Raw genomic sequence first — 21,300 nt, 5'->3', positions numbered from 1 at the left:
TCTCTAGATTTGGCAAGTAGGTGAGCATAAGCTTCAAGTGAATCTAAGTTTTTTTTTAAAAAAAGAGGAGAGTTGTAGGTGATAAAACATATGCCTGTCTCTAGAAAAATATAACTTTTTTAATTTTTTAAAAAAGCACTTTGTTCCATTAGTCCATGATGATACGAAAAGTGCAAAAGAGTAAAGAGCAGCCAGTTTGCTTGTTGCCAGAAATAGGGATGGAAGCTGAAAGGGCGCAACCATCCAGCAGTCTAGATCGCTCTCAGAAAGATGAGAGCAGCTGCAAGGAAAAGTCATTTTCTTTGTCGGCTAGTAACTTAAGCAACCCGATTGTTCTTGGTTCTGAAGTACAGTTAAGGGAGAAGCAGCAGCAGAGCAAGGGATTTGTCTCTAAAAGAAGGAAGGGGCAAAGTACTAGGGAAAGGAATGCAATCGAAGCAGACTGTAATTATGATGTGGGCATAAAATTGAAAGGGGAAATGGCTTTGGTGGAGAGACATAATTCAAAGAAGGCTGTCCGGAGTATGGCGGATCAGCCAAATGATTCTTCTTCTAGAGTTTGTTTGCAAACTAAATTGGCATCATGGGTTAGAAAGAAAAGAGAGAGATCCCTGCTGGGAATGGAATCTCATGACAAAGATACGACACCAGAGAAAAATAGTCTGAGTTCCTTGTTAGAACCTGAACGAAAAATCCAAAGTTGCATGAAGAATGCAAGGAGCTTGAGGAAAAAGCACAGCTGTTCCTTACTAAAACCAGCTCTTTGCTTAATGGGAAAGGATAGGAGTTCTGTAACAGGGCTAGAATCTCAGGAAGTAACTAGGGAACTGCAGAAAAGCGAGAGCTGTTCTGAACTGGGACCACACCAGAAAACATGGAACATGAGGAAGAAGACTAAATTGGTTTGGCAAGAGCAAAAAGCTTTTAGGAACCCGGAGAAAAGTCAAAGAACAAATAGGGGGTGCTTGTCTTTTAAGTTAAAGCCTGATATACAGAGCTTAAGCCCGATAACTTTGGGAGAAAGAGGGGAGAATTCTTCTGTTACAGGGAATCTAGCAAAATTACATGTAGGTGCAGAAGTTCTAAAACAAAATAGCAAGTGCCTATTGAAGTGTGTGGCAAATCTAGAAGAGAATGGAACGTATAGGAACACTGCAGAAAAAAGAAAGCATAAAATGGTAACCCGAGCGTCTTTGAAATCAGTGGTGTGTGAAAATGATAGTAAGAACCTGAGCTGGACACCAGAGAAATCTGTTTCAGAGGTACCTGGGTGTAGACAAGTGATCTTTGAGGAGAAAATGATGGATTGTGGACCCACAGAGGATCTACTGATTACCAGAGTACATGGTAGTATTAAGAAACAGAGAGATGGAAAGGATGAAATTGTGACTTCAACTGAACTTAAAAAAAAGACCAGAACATCTAGTAAGGATGCTTATTCCCTCTTTCTCTTTGTATTTGTATGTTATGTTTTTCACCATAACTTCCCCTCCAGCCTTTATTTTCTTACAGCCTGAAAATCTAAATTCATTTCCAAATTTAATATAAAAACTAAATCACAGGTCTTTATATTTACACTTGGATACTGTTAACTAGGAAATCTTTAAGCTAGAAACCATTGTACAGTAATTTTATTGGGACACTTCACAAAGCAAGCTTCTTGCTGGAGGAGACAAGAGGCTGAAATTCCATCCCTGACTAAGGAGCACTCTTTGTGTTTACAATTTGTATGAAGGCATTAAATTGCTCCTTTTGATTCGTATTTAGATTCACTTTTGACTAATGAAAATGTAAGGCACCACAGTTTTAGCCTATACAGTGGTACCTCGAGTTACAGACACTTCAGGTTACAGACTCCGCTAACCCGGAAATAGTACCTCGGGTTAAGAACTTTGCTTCAGGATGAGAACAGAAATTGTGCAGTGGCAGCAGGAGGCCCCATTAGCTAAAGTGGTACCTCAGGTTAACAGTTTCAGGTTAAGAACGGACCTCCAGAATGAATTAAGTTCTTAACCCGAAGTACCAATGTACTTAAACTTAAGCTATGGGGAAAACTTAATATGCTTGTTAACAGACGCTAACGAGGGATATCACCAAAAGTGGCAAAGTTTGAATTTACAATTTTCCTTCTTTGGGTATGTTGCCTATATTATGTGTGTATGTATGTATGCATATATGTGCACATTCTACTTTGTGTAATTTTCTTTATGGATTGCATTGAATTTCCAATATTGTGATTTATTTATTTTTTGCCATTCTGGAAATGCTTGCAAATACATTTTAGCAATTTAAAAAACTTTTTTTAAAAAACAACCAAGTATTTTATATAGCCGGTAGCAAAATACATAACTCAGTCAGTAGAGCATGAAACTCTTAATCTGAGGGTCATGGGTTCAAGCCCCATGTTGGCCGAAAGATTCCTGCATTGCAGGGGATTGGACTGGATGTCCCTTGTGGTCCCTTCCAATTCTACAATTCTGTGATTCTTATATTCTGTATTTCTAATTTTATTATTCTAATTGCTGTACTAATGAATGCCAGCCATAGTGGATGAGAACTATGCTTTGTATTTTGAAGCCGTTAGATATACTACACTTGCAGTTTATAAAGGCATTTTTTATAAAATACATATTTATTACAGATATGCTTTGGCAAAGTCCAACCTTGTATATTAAAATGCATTCAACATTTGATTAATTATTATCCCCTTTTTTAACTCAGGAGAGCAAGTCCATGAACTTTCAAGCATACAGCATGGAAAAGTTCACAAGACTGGTCTGAGTACTTCTCAAGATTGCAATATACAAAATCTGCTAGAGCAGTCTGCAAGCCTTCCAGTATCTAAATCGGATGAGACTGAAAGCAAAGATCCTGTCATCCCTTGTTTTGGAGTGGATAGTTCCTTGCTTCCTGTTACAAATGCCAATTCGCAGCTTTTGGACATAACAGTAGCTGAAAATGTGGAAACAAATGCACTGGTAGTGCAGCAAAATGAAGAATGCAAATGGTTTTCTAGGCATAATACTTTGCCATATACAGTAGAAAGGACTACTATTCCAGTAGTGAGATTGCTTGACTGTCGTTACATTAAGGCACTCTTGACACCTACAGATTTTGAGACCACCCAAAGCTGTAAGGTTCACTCTGGATCTCTGCATGTTGCACTTGATCAATGTAAGGTTTTGTTCTCTAGCGGGGGTATGGGCCAGAACGATTTGAGTTGCAGCCCTAATATAGTACAAGCTGGACAATCATTTCCAGAAAAAAACACATTGGTTGAAAAAGAGATGTGCCAAAATATTAAGAACTCAAGATGTCAAAATAGAAAGCGATCCAGGGAAAGTAAAATGTGTTTAGATTTCAAAAAGTTAAACAAAGGGGTTAAAGTGCTTGAGGATCTGGAAAAAACAGACCAGGAAGCTTTCACAAGTGTGAATATACACAGTGAATGTGGATTACAAATGGAGAGTAAAACTGCCGTAAGAAGTTCAACGATTTTGGAAAACCCAGTCTACAATGAAACAACTTTATTGTCTTCACTTGGTCATACACCTGATTTTGTTCTTGAGCAGGCTGTTCAAAAACCTCAAAATAAACGTGCCAAATCATCTTGCGGTACAGAGATGAGCAAAGCACACTTTATCACATGCAGTGCCATTGGTTTTGAGAAATCAGAGATTCTTGAAAAGGAAAATGAGTTAAGCATAATAGAACCACAAATTTGCTGTAGTAATAAATTGGTTGATAATTCTATAAGGGAGACATTAGTCAGTCAAAAAATTACCAACCACAGCAATAATGTTGCTGGCTGTATGAAAAGAGAAAAAAGAACCGTCAAAGAAAACACAATACATAAAGTTAGAAAGAAATTGGAGCTACAAAGCTGTCAAAGAGCAGTACCAATTTCTGGTAAAAATGTTTGGCCCCATGAATCGTGTGCTAGAACATACTTGTGGTTTGGTAAAAATCAAGCATCAGACTCAAAAAGAGAATTTTTAAGAGTTTCTGATTCAGTAATTCTCTCTGGCCAGGCAGAGCTACATAAGCCATTGGCTTGTACTGTCAAAGCTTCTGCATATAAGGTAACGGGTCATAAAACGCAACTTCCCAATGAAAACCCAACCTCAGAATCTGTAGTTGATATATGCAAGACTCACGCGGCTACTGCTAACGACAGCAGAAGTTCCTCTATGGGTATGGAGGAGAGACCTAAACATTGCAGATCTTCTAGCACTAAAAATGTAAAGAAATCAAAAAGAGCTTTAAATTCATCAGCAAAGGAGGCTAAAAATAAAGGAAGTATAGCAAAGAGAAATAGTTCTATAGATACTCATAATGGTGTTTGTTCCGACAGTGGAAAACATAGGAAGACCTCAGTTCTCAAACAAGAACCACTAATCAAAGGGAACCTATCAAATTTCAAAATTCCTTTACTGAAGGATAAAAATGAATCCAGAAAAACAGAATATACTAGATTGTCAAGAAGAGATGTTTGCAGTCCTTTGGACATCCTAGATTCTACTGTGTCAGTGAAGAAAGCCAGAGCTAAAGAGACCTTGTCCAATGTGCATTCTAGACATCAGTTCAAGTCAAAAGAAGTTAATGGAATTACTGTCCTAGAAGAAAATGCAGACCAATTTGACAAGGTTCTTGAAAGCTTTTATAAAGAGACAAGTGTTCATAATGAAGGTGTGAAGACTTCCCATGAGAGAGAATTGGAATTAGCAGATTTGAAAGATAATCCTGACGCTTTGAGTACTGGTTATATGGAGATTCAAAACCACAACCCTTCTGCGGTATTGGAAGTGCCAACTAATGATGAAAGTAATTACAGCAATAACTTTGCACAGGACAAAGCTAACTTCTCTGCAGAGGTTGTTAAGGCTTATGAAGATGATGTTCTTGTGATTGATGTAATTCAGGATGACCCTGATCTGTTTGGAGAAACCAAGGAAGAAGACAAAGGGCATTGTACCCTAACCAACTTGAATGTCAGCATTTCCATAAAGGAAGAAATGGAAGTAGAACCGGAACCCCCTCAGCTTCCACAGAAGAGACATTTGGATTGCTGTCCAAGGTAAGCATATCCTCTGGAAATAATTTATATAGTAAGTGTTTTGAGTTATTAGATGCTTGTGCTTTAGCTAGGTAAAGGTAAAGGGACCCCTGACCATTAGGTCCAGTCACGGACGACTCTGGGGTTGCAGCGCTCATCTCGCTTTATTGGCCCTGGGAGCCGGCATACAGCTTCCGGGTTATGTGGCCAGCATGACTAAGCCGCTTCTGGCAAACCAGAGCAGTGTGCGGAAACGCCGTTTACCTTCCTGCCGGAGCAGTACCTATTTATCTACTTGCACTTTGACGTGCTTTCCAACTGCTAGGTTGGCAGGAGCAGGGACCGAGTAACGGAAGCTCACCCCGTCGCAGGGATTTGAACCGCCGACCTTCTGATTGGCAAGTCCTAGGCTTTGTGGTTTAACCCACAGCGCCACCCGTGTCCCTCGTGCTTTAGCTAGCCTTAAACAATTTAGTGACTTTGAGGTTAGACAGTTACTAAAAATGTGATTTGCTTCTACTAAGTATATTATGTAGGATTTACAGTAATAGTTTGGGATTTACAGTGAGAATTGAGGATTAGCAATAATGGATTGTTCTGCTTTTTATTTTTATTATTTTAACCCATTGATAAAAGTAAAAAGTAAGACTATAAGAGTAACAATTGAAAGTGAAGTTTGAAACACATTTATGCTGGTGAGAGGCAGTATAAAATGGTCTTTTGCAATTGACAGTAGTACTAAATAGCCTCTTCGAATTATCTTAATATTTTTCATTTGAAGATTGTTCTTTGTAGTACCATAGCATTTAGAAATACTTTTCTATTCAGCTGCAGTAAACCGTTTTAGCTAAAGCTTAGTTAGCTTAATTTCATTTGCTAGGTATTCAGTAGATAGATTTGTGGTTAGCCAACGATGAATATGCTTGCTTAACATAGTTAATAGAATGTATCATTTATATCATAAAAATGTATCATTTATATTATTTAATCATGTCTATCAATAGAATACAACCAAGGCAGAATGGCAAATAATTTAAGCCATCTACTGCATACATAATATGTTGTGTGGGCAGTAGTGAATAGTTCAGCCTACCATCAATACTCCCAAATGTGATAATCCTACATTTGCTTTTCCTGTATTGTGAAGCATCTTTATGAAGTTGTGATCCCTTTGGAGGGATGTGTTTAGAATACATAACAGCTTTACGATTGGTAACTTGCCACACTAGGCAGGTGAAAGCCTTTAAAAACAAATCTTGTATACGTCTTTTGTGAATCTTAACTATGCTAAATTCTCCAGCTAAAACTGCACATGTTTTAATGCCTAAGGCTCAGAAAAGAATCTTCAATTGACTAAGAATACTTAAAAAGACAGAATCATTTCTAACAATAATAAAACAAGAAAACACAAAACAATAAATAATTCTATAATAAATTACCCAGTTAAGTGGGCATATCTATTTCGTAGCTAAACAAAATCAGTACAAAGTAACGGTTCTAGCTTTTGCATGCAGGTCTCCATGTTCAAATTTGAATGGCAAGATTTTACTGCCCTTAGCTTTAAGGCACAGTTTGTGATTCTTTTAGACACATCTAAAATTTTATTTTCTGTTTTAAAATACCACTATTGTTACACCTGTAGGATGAAGAGTCAATTCTAATCTGATACCCAAATGCCAGAACCTATTATTAAATAATCATAAATGAAAACTCAGCCTGGTTAATAAAACAGCTTTCTTTGGTAAGGCACTACTTGTTGAACTGAGCTGAGAGGTGGAAGACTATATTGTATATACAGTGGTACCTCGGGTTAAGAACTTAATTCATTCTGGAGGTCTGTTCTTAACCTGAAACTGTTCTTAACCTGAAGCACCACTTTAGCTAATGGGGCCTGCTGCGCCGCTGCTGCACAATTTCTGTTCTCATCCTGAAGCAAAGTTCTTAACCCAAGGTACTATTTCTGGGTTAGCGGAGTCTGTAACCTGAAGCATATAACCTGAGGTACCACTGTAATATATGCATTCCCAGTGTCTTTAGCTCCAAAGTTATGTTTCTTATTCTAATACAGTGGACACTTGGGTTGCGAATGTGATCCATACAGGAGGCATATTTGCAACTGCAGCGTCTGCGCATGCGTAAAGCGCGATTTAGCGCTTCTGCGCAAGTGCCGAAACCCGGAACTAACCCATTCCGGTACTTCCGGGTTCAGCGCAGTGCGCAACTCGAACTCACACAACCCGAAGTGTCTGTAACCCGAGGTATGACTATATTTATATACTGCTTAATATACAAAATACCCAAATGGTTTGCATAAAACACAATAAGATTAAAAAAGGAAAAGATAAAGCTGTTTACAGCATTGTAACCAGAATTACAAATAAATTCTTCAGTAAAAAGAGAGTTTATTATTAAAACATTCAGTTAAATATCAATAATTGCTAAACAGCAGTGTGATGAATCTAATGAGCAAGGGTAAACCTGTTTAAATAGATGGGTCAGCAGGAGTTATTTAAAGTTTGCTACTATTTCTATTTCACAAACAAGACAGGGCTGGGGTCCCATAATGTCAAAGGACTGAAGGTAGTCCATCAGTTTACATCTCTTATCTTGCAATATCCCAAGTGAGGATCTCCTGTAGGCGTAGTCATTTATTGAACTAAGTGGCTGGAAACAATCAAGTAAGGGGACATTCTTATGGATTCTTTTTATCTAAACTCCCAAACCAATCTCCAGCTTCCTTTATAGGACCAGTCTCAGGAATCTTACTTGTTTTCAAACTCTCCTAGGAACTTCCTTTCACCTTTCTTGGAGAATTGCTTTTAGAATTGCTTTGTTCCTTCAGGGAGGTAATGAGTCCTATGATAACAATGCAAGAAAGGTTATTGGGGAAATGCAGAAAGGAATGTGCCTCACCTTTCCCCACCGGGATTGTTGCTATAAAATTCAAATATTGTCATCAAATTTTCCTCCTGAGCTTATTGATAGATATAAGGGGCTTAGATTGAATAGGCCCCATTTTCAAAAACAGTTTATGGTGCTAGGAACTCTAGGCAAAAGAACTCATGACCCAGATTGTTAAGGGTAGTTGTGGCAGGCTTACTGTACTCATTGTGTTTTAGTTAGATGAGTGTGGTATTGGTTCAGAAAACCTTTCCTTCACTTAACATTTTGTAAAATTTTCTTGCTTACAGAGAAGATCCCATTCAGTATGATGAAATGTTGGAGTCTTTCACAGATGTTGGTGTTCCACTGGCAGAAGGTAAGAACAGGAATTAAAAAATGCAACATTAAGGAGAAAATGACAACTTGTGCAGGGGGGGTTAAGTGTTAAACAGCGTCTACTCTTAAACGTTAATGGGACGCAGGTGGTGCTGTGGTCTAAACCACAGAGCCTAGGGCTTGCCGATCAGAAGTTCGGTGGTTCGAATCCCCTCGACGGGGTGAGCTCCTGGCCACATGACCCAGAATCTGTCTGCGGACAAACCCCAGCTCCCATAGCCAGTAAAGCGAGATGAGCGTCGCAACCCCAGACTACTAGTACAGTACTGGACAGTACTAGTACAGTACTACTGCATACTTTGTAAGAAGGGTCATCTTTTAAAAAACTCACCAGTGATATGCCCATAGTTAAGCATTCTGTTCTCAATTTTACTATGTTTCAGCAGTATGTGTTGCATTTTTTCCAGTTGATGGAAGTAAATCAGAATTCCTATGTGGAATAAGTTCTACAGGAGGCGTAGCTGAATCCTGTTTTGAGGATGGGCAGTTGAGCGAATCAGATGATGTTTTAAAGAGATCTAACACAAATGAAAAGGTACTGAAGTGAATTAATTTTTTGTTTATAAAAGGTAGTGTTGCAGAAGAGTGTCATTTATTTGAGGGAACTTTTGTCAAGTACTGTAGTAAATTGCACTACTTACAGCACAATCCAATGCATGTTTACTTAAAAGTAAGTCCCACTGAAATTGGGCAGTTCTAACTTTCAATTATGTGTGCATAGGGTTACATCCTTAGGCATAGGCAAATTTTGCCCTCCAGTTGTTTTGGGACCACAACTCCCATCATCCCTCACCACTGGTCCTGTTAGCTAGGGATGATGGGAGTTGTAGTCCCAAAACATCTGAGTTTGCCTATGCCTAGCCTTAGAGATATCTGTATGCTGTTTTAATACAATGAGATTCATTAGATGTACTGTTGTAAACCAGCATGGTACTTTTAATTTCTCTTTCATAAATCTGAAACTGTGCTGTGAATCTTAAGTGTGTAAATCAAAATTAAGCAAAGCAAAGCAAGGAAATTAGATGAAAGTTAAAAAATGATTTGTTCTTTTATTAACTTATGGGTCTAGCAATATTGGGAGCTATAGAGGGAAGCCATGGAAGTTCCTTCCATGCTAGATTTGAAGACGACTTTGGTAGGCTTTTGTTGGTATTGTTTCATAAATAGGACATCCTGCAATAGGGAGTTGGACTTGGACATTGTAGAAATTGTAGAACCATAAACAGCAACCACACTTCTTCCGCTTGAATTTTCTGTGAACAAAAAGAGAAAGTTATTAAATGAAACATGAGTTTCTGTTTATTTTAACTGAATTACAACCTTTTTAATCTTACAGTACAAAATTTCAACTGTGAAAGAAGAAGCAGAGATTCGGGACACTGCAAAAATGTGTGTATGAGTTTAAGTAGTCCTAGTTAAGTGAAAGGACGACATTTTATCTTCAAACCTTTTTCTCTGGTCTTATACTCAAGATTAGACACGTAGAAGTTAGAGATAAAATGGCTGTTCAGAAGCTCTCCTTGGGGAGAGCATTGTAGAGCTGAGGCACCACAAACAAAATGAGCCTTTTCCCACCTGCCTAGCAAATTGTCCTTTAAGCTACCTGGTATCAAGCTGTATATTATATTATATTATATTATATTATATTATATTATATTATAATCATATCATATCATCATATTAATTTCCTATACCGCCCTTCATCCAAGAATCACAGGGCAGTTTACGATATAAAAACACAAAAATACATCATAGTCACAAACCAAAACAAATAACCTCTTCCCACAGTATTTTATTTATTTCTTTATGCCTTAAAATGAATGTTGAATTGAAGCCATTCTTGAGAAGTCCATACTTGAAGCCATTGGAACTGTGTTAAAACTGGCAAGATGTTCCACTTGATCAGTTTTGATATGTAATTGAAGCAGAAGTATTATGGACCAGTTGAGGTTTTGAACAGTCTTCAAAGGCAGCCCCATGTGCAATGCATTCACAGTAGTTTAATAATAACTGTCCATGTTTTTGCAGTTGCTGGAAAGCAATTCATGCCACAGCATGAAAAGCATTGAGAGTTAGTGCAGGGTTTAACAGCAACTTGATACAGAATGTGTTGAAAGGCCACTTCTCAATTCATGCAAGCAGCCTGTCAGTAGTAATTTTGTCCTGCTTAGATTGAACTGCAGGTTGCTCACCTTCTAGTCTATTACTGATCTTTGCCACCTATTGAGCACATTGACCACTTCATCTGAGTTTGAAAAGGAGAAATATTACTGGGTGGTTGTCGCCTCAGAACAGTGTATGTCAGGGGTCAGCAACCTTTTTCAGCCATGGGCTGGTCCACCATCCCTCAGACCATGTGGTGGGCCGGACTATATTTTGGAAAAAAAAGAAGAAGAATGAATTCCTATGCCCCACAAATAACCCAGAGATGCATTTTAAATAAAAGGACACATTCTACTCATGTAAAAACACGCTGATTCCCGGACCGTCTGCGGGCCGGATTGAGAAGGCGATTGGGTCGCATCCGGCCCCCTGGCCTTAGGTTGCCTACCCCTGGTGTATGGCGTCACTTAGTGATTTTACATAGATGTAAAATAGCATGGAGCATTTTGGAACTTCACAACACAAGTGCTGTAGAGCAGAACCCTAACCAATATAGTCAATGGAGGAGGATTAATAATAATAAAAATTATTGCCTCATCAGCTGGTCCCAGGGCAGGTTACAGCCATTTAGATGGTACTGATCAAGAAGTGATAAATGCTAAGCCCAGTTCATCCCATCTATCTGCTCACATTTCTTCTCGTTCCCAGCTCACTTGCTATGTGTATCTTTGCAATCAGTAGGAGCAGCCTCCTCTCCTCCACAAGGGAGGTGTGCTTGGGTATAGAAAATATAATTTACTTTATTGTGCTTTTTTAAATAAAAGATATAAAGTTTTTGTATTATTAGTCAAATAAGCATCTTTTTCCTCATTTGGAATTTAGTGAGAGGGCTCAATACATTGAATCTATGAGCCATGATCATCAGCTAGAATTGACACTTCCTGCTATGAAAACTGATCCCCGGCAGCAAGTCACAGCAGTGAAACCGTGGGTGAATGGTATTGTATTAGTTCAAAATACCTACACATTTTTGTTTTATGGTACTACAGTGCTACTTTTCTGTGTCTGTATAAAGGTCTATTTAATTGACAGGGTTTGGTTTGCAGGAAAAACCTATGGGCTCACTCATGTGTGCTGATTTCCTCCATTTCCTGGCTCACAGCCATAATCTCATAATGTCATAATATTTGAAGCTATTACTGCTAGCCATAGTTTGCCCATGCTGGATAGCTCAGTTGGTTACAGAGTGGTGCTGATAACACCAAGGTCGCAGGTTTGATCCCCATAAGGGACATCTGCCTATTCCTACATTGCAAGGGCTTGGACTAGGTAATCCTAAAGGTCCCTTCCATTCTATGGGAACCACAGTCTAAACCACAGCTGAAGTGGGCAGTGGATTCTGGTGGTAGTGGTAACCATAGTTTTCCCAGTTCAGATGTGGCAACAAACTGGTTTCTGCAAACCATGACATAAACAATGTGTTGGAAGAGGCAGGAGTGTGTGAGCCCACAGCACATTCCAGAGGCATAAATGGTTTGGCCATGATGTCTGTGTACCTGGTGCAAATGTATGTGGATGGGTGTGCTTGTTACTTTATGTTTATAAAAGTTAAAATCCAACCTAGGAAAAGTAGGGTGATTCTGTATTAAAGCTTGGAATTAGCATCTGGAGTTTCCTTTCTGTTGCCTGTTTCACTTAGTTCTACCTTCTGTATCCAGATCAGAGGGTTCTTAGCTTAATTGTACTTGGGTTCTAGATTTGCCCTTGCCAAGGCAACCGTTAGTTGAGATTTAATATAAATGCATCTTTGTTTAGCTAAAATAGCCATCTAATTAAAATACTATGGAAAGTTAGCTAAACAAATTCTAAAGATGACAGTGAAATAAATTACTGAATCAGTGCATTATTAGGTATATTTAGGATAACATTTGAGTGCCATTTCTGTTTTTATTGGCCAAGACTCAGAGAACCATGTAACTAGTTCAGAGAACCACTCAAGAAAGCTTTGGCATTACAAAACTGTTTTTGAAAACAAGGAAACTTCAAAAGTAGTTTGCTATGGCAGGAGGTTTGCGTTCAGAGAGTAAAAAACACACAATGAACCTCCACGAGTGTCCTTACACGTTTTGGATTCTAGTCACCATATTGAGTTAGATCCTGATTAGATAAAATCTTGAGAAACATGGCCATGCGTGTAAAGTAGGGTGCAGGCCAGATCCTATTGCAGTCAAAGAGCCCAAATGATTTTAATGTCTTAATTTGACCCTATGTGACCAGAACTACATTTTCCGTGTACCTAATCATGCTTACTTGGATTCTTCAGAGTTACAGCTTTACAATAGAATTCAAAATCTTTCAAAGGCTGTCACCCCAGAAGTCAGAATGGGGTACTGAAATAGCCCAAAGTTTTCCTTATGTTGAGACATCCTTCAAAGACTTAAAATAAATTACAGAATTTCATAGTTAAAATGAAGCATTCCTCTCACTTTTTTTAACACAGAGGTATTTTATCCTCTGGGAATATAGGAATGCATGTAAAAATACATAATAATCAAACAACAAGTTTAAAGGCTGTTGAAGGGGTACTGTTGTGGGTCCAACAACATGGAGGACCACAAGTTTGCTCCCCTACTAGCAAAACCATTTAATTCTTCCAAATAGTTTTTGTACTTCTCTTAGGATGTTAAAGAGCTATATGACCAAAAGATAAAGAACAGCTACACACAAAATAATTTCCAAAGTGCATTACTTGTGTGTAAGATAGCAATATAATACACTGACTGTTGGCATATAATGCTAAACCAACCACAACTCCTCCTCTAGCTTGGCAAGTGTCTAAGATGGGGTGGCAAAACAAGCCATGCTTAAGCAAGTCTGTTTGGCTAGGACATGGCTCTAAAATGTAGTTAAACAACCAGTGGTTTGTAAGGTAACAACAGATCTTTGCTTCAGATCATAGTTTGCTGCTAGAAAACCATGTCTAATCTGATGGGCAGGGTCCAGATATTTGAACAAACACACTTTGGCTAAACAAACCATGATTTAGAGTTGTGTGTGAACCAGGCCACTGTCTATATACTGCAACATCTGAAAAAGCATACATAAAAGAAAATGTATGTGTTAAGGTGTACAGTATTCCTGCATAGATGCAATATCAACATAAAGAAATCACTCTTTGTTACGTTGACACAGAATCAGTTTGAAAATTGCAGAATTTGCCTTCCAGTGTGGCAAATTTCATTTAAGATTTGTTATTACTCATGGTACAAGAAAAGAGTTTAACTTGTCAGTAGACAGGAAATGAAAACTTTAGTTGTCAGTCATCTCTGGGATAAGATAAGTGAAGTTTATAGTGTATAATCATGACTTATGGCTATTTCATTCAGTTTAGGAGGGTTTTTTTCTTCAATCTTAGATTTCAGGTTCTCGGGGAAAGGTCCTCTTTTGCAGCCATCATATCCCAACAGTTTAAAAAAAAATGTTATGGTAAGTCCTTAAAATGCATAAATTTCTGCAACTAAGCATAAGCTTAGCTACCATTTAAGCATTTACATTGTTAACAACCATTTAAAGCTAGTTTAAACAGCTTTAAACAGTTAGACACAATTTACATGCTTGTTTGAGGTTTCTCTTTCATAGGGTTAAGTCATCCTGTTTTCAACTGTCCTGCTTTTATATAAAGTTTCTGACTTAAGGTATATAGCTGCTAGAGACATTTGATTCATAATTTTTGAAAATTGAGCGTATTCGGGGTCCCTTCCAACTCTACAAGTCTATGATTCTAAGCCTCTCTCCTTGTTCTCAGTCCCAAATTTGCTAGATTGAAAGCTGATGCAAGGCACTCCACGCTACTGAGGCCATCTGAGCCTCAAGCAACAGCAAAGGATCCAGTAGTACCCCCAAGCAATGTACCCACTCCCTCAGAAACAAGCCATGCTTCATAAGCCGATAGCAAATCATGGTTTCTCCTCATGGTTTGTTGGTAGAAAAATAAGCTATAATTAGTTTGCTGGGCTAGGTTTGTACATTCAAGTAAACCATTGTTAGGTTAATCAAACTATGACACTTTGTGCTATGTGTGAAGTAGTCCATACCCTGCTAAATGCACATAAATCCCAAAATATGTGTACCATATGTGTTTTTTTGGTTTTCAAATGAGAATTCTGAGAGGGAAATGAAAGACTTCTCTCTGGTTGCATTGCAGACTTACCTAGGATTGAGTTATCTACCCCGTGGAGTCTGCAGAATTCATTTCAATACATTGAATGGTTGTCAGAGAGCAAATTGCCGGTATTCACATTCACTTGCACCAAAAAATGAAAAGGTAAAAACTGTGTGTTTCTTCTCTGTGTAAATACTTGGTTGGTGCTGCCCGGTTAAAGAACAAAATACGTGAGGCCTTTTTCAGATCTCCAGGATAAGATTGTCATTAACAGAGTAATCAGAGAATTCTGTGGCCTGAGAGACATACACATGTTCATTGCTTGATGACTGCAGAACCCATTGATGATCTGTGAACGCAGCCATCAAATAAGACGGCACAGATAAAACTTTAATACCACCTCAAATGTAACCTGTGAACTGCCTTTTGCAGAAAATGCCGGCCTTAACTGCTGTTGCCTCCAGCAGAATGCACAATGGGAAGTGAAAGAAACTCTGCCTTTTCTCCATGAACAGCGTGAGGGTTCCTATGGGGTTTTTACACTATTCCTTAGCAGCAATGTGCTGCTTGCATCTTCAGCGTAAGCCCAATACAAGGACAAAACATTCCTTTATTTCCTGGGTTCTCTACCCATGCCTGGGGAAAGTGGGGGGTGGGGTGGCAACCACAAACAATGGGTTTGGCTAGTATACTAAGCAAAAGGTTGTGCACAGGTATGGTAATAATGGTAAAACAATTGTTGCAGTTCCATGTGGAAGTTATTCATGCTTTACACTCTTGTCCACATCTAACTCTTAGCTACAGTTTAATATGTCTTGATTATTATTTTTTAGCTTTACTAAATATAGATCAATGTGTACTTCAAAATTATTTGCATTTGTGGATCCTCACATTTTGGAAACTTGTAATACGCTTGTAATAGATAGCAAGTTTATCTGTAATATATTTATAATAGATTTGTGGTTTTATTTTATTTTCCAGCTTTTCACTGAAATACTTAATACATATATAAGTATTGGTGAAGAGGTTTTGTTGCAGCGTGCAGGTATGATATAATCACCATTATAAGACAAAATATAGGTTTTGCTTGAAGATTGACGGTGCCATATGTAACAGACCACATAATACATTCCATTATACAGTTGAGTAGAAATTTGGCTGTTAACATTGCATAGTTTCTTAACATGTATCCTAGCACAGCATTGCTGAAATAGTTTTTGATTGTCAATCTAATATGTAGCTCATAAAGGCAAAAGCCTGTAACCAAATAAGAGGATAGTTCTGCTTAGATCTGGAACTCTATTCAGAACTAGAATTCTAACCTGAATGAGTTTTTTGTGTGGTATAAGCGCTTAAAATTCTTTGGTTTGTGGGCTTTATTATATTAGTACTTCGGTGCTGAAACAGGAAGTATTATTATCATTATTGGGACATGTGTATATGGGACCAAGGCCCTACCATAATTTAATTTAATTCTTTTTAAAAAAACAATAATATGCAGATGAATTGTTGCAGAAGCTCTAGATGACATTTTTCAAGGTAGTGAATTTCGCTGTTGAGAGGGAAATTGTGTTTTCCTAATAATGCTCCCCACAATAAGGTTCTTTTGGATATTGTACATATTGAGGTGTTTGCTTTAGTAGGTACTATCCCTCTCTCATTTTAGGTGAAGTTATAAAGGTAAAGGGACCCTGACCATTAGGTCCAGTTGTGACCGACTCTGGGGTTGCGGTGCTCATCTCGCTTTATTGGCCGAGGGAGCCGGCGTACAGCTTCTGGGTCATGTGGCCAGCATGACTAAGCTGCTTCTGGCGAACCAGAGCAGCACACGGAAACGCCGTTTACCTTCCCGTTGGAGCGGTACCTATTTATCTACTTGCACTTTGACGTGCTTTCGAACTGCTAGGTTGGCAGGAGCTGGGACCGAGCAACGGGAGCGCACCCCGTCCCGGGGATTCGAACCACCAACCTTCTGATCGGCAAGTCCTAGGCTCTGTGGTTTAACCCACAGCACCACCCGCGTCCCCTGGTTAGGTGAAGTTATGAACCAGTAAATATTAATGTGGCCTACAGATTAAAGTGCTAAATTAATTCTTCGTTGGGCTTGACTAGGGATGCGAGCATTTGCGGATCCAAGATGTGCTAGAACAATTGTTGTAAAGGAAAGGAACAAAATTTGGTACAGCTATTTTCATCCAACAGATTATGAAATAATGCTGATGAGAAATAAAGGAGCTTTTCATATGTTCATAGGTACTGCTCTCAACATTATAAATGCACTTGCCCAGTAAAATAGATTTTCAGTGCTTCATTTTTACTCATTTTTGCCTTTTAAAAAGGTCTTAATTAATGTTTCAGTAGTATGCTACATAAAACAATTTCACACTTAAATTTCCCATTTTTTTAGCCCAGGTATTTACAGATTACTGCAGAAATGGTGTTCCTGACAAGCACTTGGATTCACAAATACTAAATAACCTGCTAACATCTTTGCTCCAGTGCTGTTTGCTGAAAGAATTATTTAATGTATTCCGCACTAGCATAATGATTAAAATACTGGTAAGTAACTTGGTATTTTTTATTAGTGAAGCCTATATATGTCTACCTAGAAGTAAGTCCCATTGAGTAAATGGGTATACAACTGCAGCTTAAAAGGCCTTCTTACTCATTATATAATGACTTGTCATGTGTTTATCTTAATAAGCTCTCAATTTTGTTTTCTTGGGTTTTGATTCTGAGCTATTAATTTGGAAATCATAAGATAATTTTTAAAAATCTACAAGAGCCAAAAATGTTAAAGTGGGGCAGGGAGGAGAGACAAAATTGCTGTGTAAAACTCCTTTGATTTTCTGGGTTGAGCGGGCTGAAAACTAAAATTGCAAAGTAGTCCATTCCATTAGTTTTCTGGAAGTAGCTTTTACGTTGTGTGAAAGCTCAAGTATAACGTGCAAAATAACGGAAACATAAGGAAAACGGAATGCACTGCAGTGTGGATGCAGCCTAAATCAGTCTCGAAGCAAGCCTGAACCCAGACTTGAAATAGGTCTAGATCAGGGCTAGTCAACCTTTTTATACCTACCACCCACTAATGCATCTTTCTTGATGGTAAAATGTCCTTACCTCCCACCAGTGCTCGATGGAAGGAGGAATCAGCTTGTGCCATAGAACCCCCTATCGCCCACCTAGAATCCTGAAACGACCACTAGTGGGCGGTAGAGAGCAGGTTGACAACCCCTGGTCCAGATAATGCATCTTGTCCAAGAATGTACCCGTATGTAACTGAAGTGCCACAATCCTCTTGGTTACCTGCCTCAAAGTGGGAGTATTAGTGTTCAACCAGTAGTTGCCAGGAAATCTGCATGTGGGATTTCTTTAGGAGTTGTTGCATCACTGCTTCCTTCAGGTCGGCAGGCACCACTCCCTTGTGTAATGGCATGTCAGCCAATCATACCTTACAGACTAGCTTTAAATCAGTAAAAAGATCAAGAAGATGATCCCTTTTGTTTTTCCCTTTGGGGGGCCACCACCCAAGACTGTGTTTCTTTTAAGCCCTTTCCCTGGGAAGCTGATGTAATCAGGAGTCTACTAGCTGGAAATGGCTGAGTCGGGCCTGATTCCTCTTGAAGCCAAACTCTCTTGGAGAAACACTACAGGTAGAAAGCAGGCAGCAGAACTTTGGTTCCTCATCTGAGCATATAACTACACGCAATACCCAGAAAAGTTCATGACACTGAGGAAGCTGGCTCAGTCGTACAACAGCTCGTGAAACAATACATTTATTAGTCTTTTTAAACCTAAGTTGTTATTAAGATCAAGTACCCCTCCCCCCCCCAAAAAAAATCACTTGTTTGGAAGATACCGTATTTTTCTGTCTATAAGATATATTTTTGGAGACTCCAATTTAAGAAAATGGGGGGAGATTGCCCAGAGTTGTTGAGCTTTTTGGGGGGAGGGATGCCGAAAATCACTCAACAGACTGACAAACTCTGCCAATCACCCACGTCACAGAAGCAGAGAAGCGTCTGCCCAATTGGCACAGCAGCAGCCCTTGCCACAGCCACCAATCAACCACCCAATTGCCGCACTCATGGCGGTCACCACAGAGAATTAACTTCCCACACCACCACCACGTTGCCTGTCCAGTGCTTGAGGTTCACCAGGACAGGTGATACTGCACAGGTGCAGTATCCCAGTCACTCAGAAGTAGCAACCACATGCCATGGAGTAATGATTAACTCTTGGAAGCCATCTATACGAGAGCCAGGTGCTTTATTTCAGATTGAAATTGTTCCTTGAAGTTCTGTTAATTACAGCTAATGTATTTAGCTCTAATGCTGAGGCATTTTTGTTTAGCCAACTGTAGACATTCTCCTCAATGTCTTTGAACAAGTGGCGTCCATGAAACTAAGAGTCTTAGTGCCTGAGTTAATTGACATTTCTTGTAAGGTATGACTTTGATTATTTGATTCTATCCTAAATGTCATTCTGCCTTCTGCATAAATTTATCTGCTTCTTCTACACATCAATCACATAAATTATGTTCATTTTTATTTGATTTTATGCTTTCTCATGCTGAAGGTTGTGGGTCCAAAGGTCAACCCCTTTAAAAAACTGACTCCAAAAGAAAGTTACAGTCATACCTTGGGTTGTGAACGTGATCCGTGTGGGAGGCACGTTCGCAACCTGCAGCGCCACATCTGCAGACACGCGTGATGCAATGCGGCACTTCTGTACATGACGTCATTTTGCACTTCTGCACATGCACGAGCACCGAAACCCAGAAGTAACCCATTCCGGTACTTCCAGGTTTGGTGCTGTCCGTAACCCGGAAATGCGCAACCCGCAGTGTTCACAACCCAAGGTGTGACTGTATATGGACGTAGAGCATATTTATTGAAAATACATTCTACCATCCACAGTCAATACACAGAGAATTAAAAACTTAAGCCAAGAAATAGTTTCAGCCTTGCATATAATATACTAAGCTATTGTTTGTTTACTGCATTTGTATTCCACCTTTTTTCTCCAATGAACTCAAGGTGGCATATATAATTCCCATTTATTTGTTACTGTTTATATAACTAAGTTCATTGGGCAGTTTGTTCAGATGATTAAAACTGACTAAAGTTATGAATGCCATGGAGGTGTTTCTGTTCTTGTAATATTAAGGACTGTTTTGAAAGATGCTTTCTTGAATACCAGGGAGAAAGAATTTTAAAATATATATATAACGGGAGCATGGAGGATTGCAGCTGAATTTTGTACTGTAAATCGGTATAAGATTTGGAGAATTTGGACAGCTTTATAGAATTCTGGGGCATCCCTTTACATGATCATAAGCTGCTGTCATGTACTAGCTTCTTCTATAGGTCTCTGCAAAGGCTATAACATCATAGTATTTAGAAGACTCAACCCGGTCAGTACTAGGACTAACCTTAAACATTTTATACCTCAAGGAAAAAAATCAAAATTTACACCCTTCTTACATAACACAGAGGTCTACTAGCAGGAGGTGCAAAATTGGCATCCAAACTAAGATCTGTTGACTGAAGTGACTGCTTCATGTTATGATAAGCCCTGGCTTTACCATAGGAATAGTATAATTTGCATTACCTATGAGTCAGTGCAACTGTGAATTAAACAGAATTTGGCTGGAGGTTGGGAATGCTGTTTCCTCCAAAATCCATTTAGCTATAGAATTCTTCCACCAATTTTCCCTTATCCCCAGAGCATAGGTTATATAAGGCTTTATACTAGAGATTGGCAACCTCTTTGCTGTTGAGGGTCGCATACAGCAGGGCTAATATTTTGTTGGCGGGAAATTCTGACAATTGGTGAAGCCTGAACCCAACCCCTTTTCTTTCTCTGCTTGGGGAAGGAAAGATCACTCATGCCAGATAACAAAACTGATCACTTGCAGCGGGATTTTGAAAGCCAGTTGCCCAACACTGCTTTATACATAGATGCATTACTTAACTGTCTATTGTTAATCACTTGTACAGAACATTGTAAACATATAATTGCTTGGGAAGTCTTCAGTGATATTCAGGTTTTTGGTGCTTTTGGGTTTATTTCCTTCCTGTCATAGCTTTGTGATGGTGGAATGGTTTTTAAAGACGAGCACATTGGCCGCATCACCTCATTCCTAAACCAACTACAAGTTTCCAGTCAGGAACAAGCTATTTTTTTGTCCAGGTATGTTCATCTCTTATGCAATCTATATTAAACCTAAAATATAAAATATATTTTCTCAACTACTTGTGCCATAAAATGCCAGTCTACGCATTTTATAAACTATTTTTCGATCTCAACAAGATGACAATATTAAATATTGGGTTATATTATTGATTTTATTTATTTTTTATTTTGGAAGCTGCCAATGAGGGCTCTTATGCTTTGTTTTGTTGTTGTTTAGTCGTCTTAGTCGTGTTCAACTCTCCATGACCCCATGAACCAGAGCATGCCTTGGAAACACTCACTTTTTTCTCAAAGCTTCTCCTTTTATATGTCCATGGAGTTTTCTTAGGATGAACAAAAATGAATGAAGTTTGGCAATATCACTTTCAAATGAGTACATACAATGTGATAAAGATCTCCCATTTCTGATTTTTTATGTCTGGTTCAGCCATAACAATCTTGGTGTAATAAAGTATGGTTTATCAAACCCAAAATGAGAATTTGCTTATGTTCTTCCTCCTTC

At 38.7% G+C, this 21,300-nt stretch overlaps 1 protein-coding gene across 1 annotated transcript in view; it reads left to right on the top strand.

The window, feature by feature from the left end:
• Positions 1 to 155: 155 nt before the first annotated feature.
• The window catches only part of TOPAZ1 (testis and ovary specific TOPAZ 1), a gene marked incomplete at its 5' end in the record, with an annotated part of 34,813 nt that continues 13,668 nt past the window's right edge, over positions 156 to 21,300 (top strand). Inside the window, 12 exons of the mRNA XM_083467757.1 lie at positions 156 to 1,425; positions 2,722 to 5,077; positions 8,248 to 8,315; positions 8,743 to 8,870; positions 9,672 to 9,724; positions 11,321 to 11,436; positions 13,854 to 13,924; positions 14,643 to 14,762; positions 15,582 to 15,645; positions 17,008 to 17,159; positions 18,954 to 19,046; positions 20,689 to 20,795. Coding sequence (XP_083323883.1) covers positions 156 to 1,425; positions 2,722 to 5,077; positions 8,248 to 8,315; positions 8,743 to 8,870; positions 9,672 to 9,724; positions 11,321 to 11,436; positions 13,854 to 13,924; positions 14,643 to 14,762; positions 15,582 to 15,645; positions 17,008 to 17,159; positions 18,954 to 19,046; positions 20,689 to 20,795 — 4,598 coding nt within the window. The remainder of the gene's footprint in view (positions 1,426 to 2,721; positions 5,078 to 8,247; positions 8,316 to 8,742; positions 8,871 to 9,671; positions 9,725 to 11,320; positions 11,437 to 13,853; positions 13,925 to 14,642; positions 14,763 to 15,581; positions 15,646 to 17,007; positions 17,160 to 18,953; positions 19,047 to 20,688; positions 20,796 to 21,300) is intronic.

Source organism: Podarcis liolepis (assembly GCF_965112155.1).
Source record: "Podarcis liolepis genome assembly, chromosome: 12".
Lineage (NCBI taxonomy): Eukaryota > Metazoa > Chordata > Lepidosauria > Squamata > Lacertidae > Podarcis > Podarcis liolepis.
Note: the sequence above shows the minus strand (reverse complement) of the source record. Positions and strands in the feature narration are given on the sequence as shown.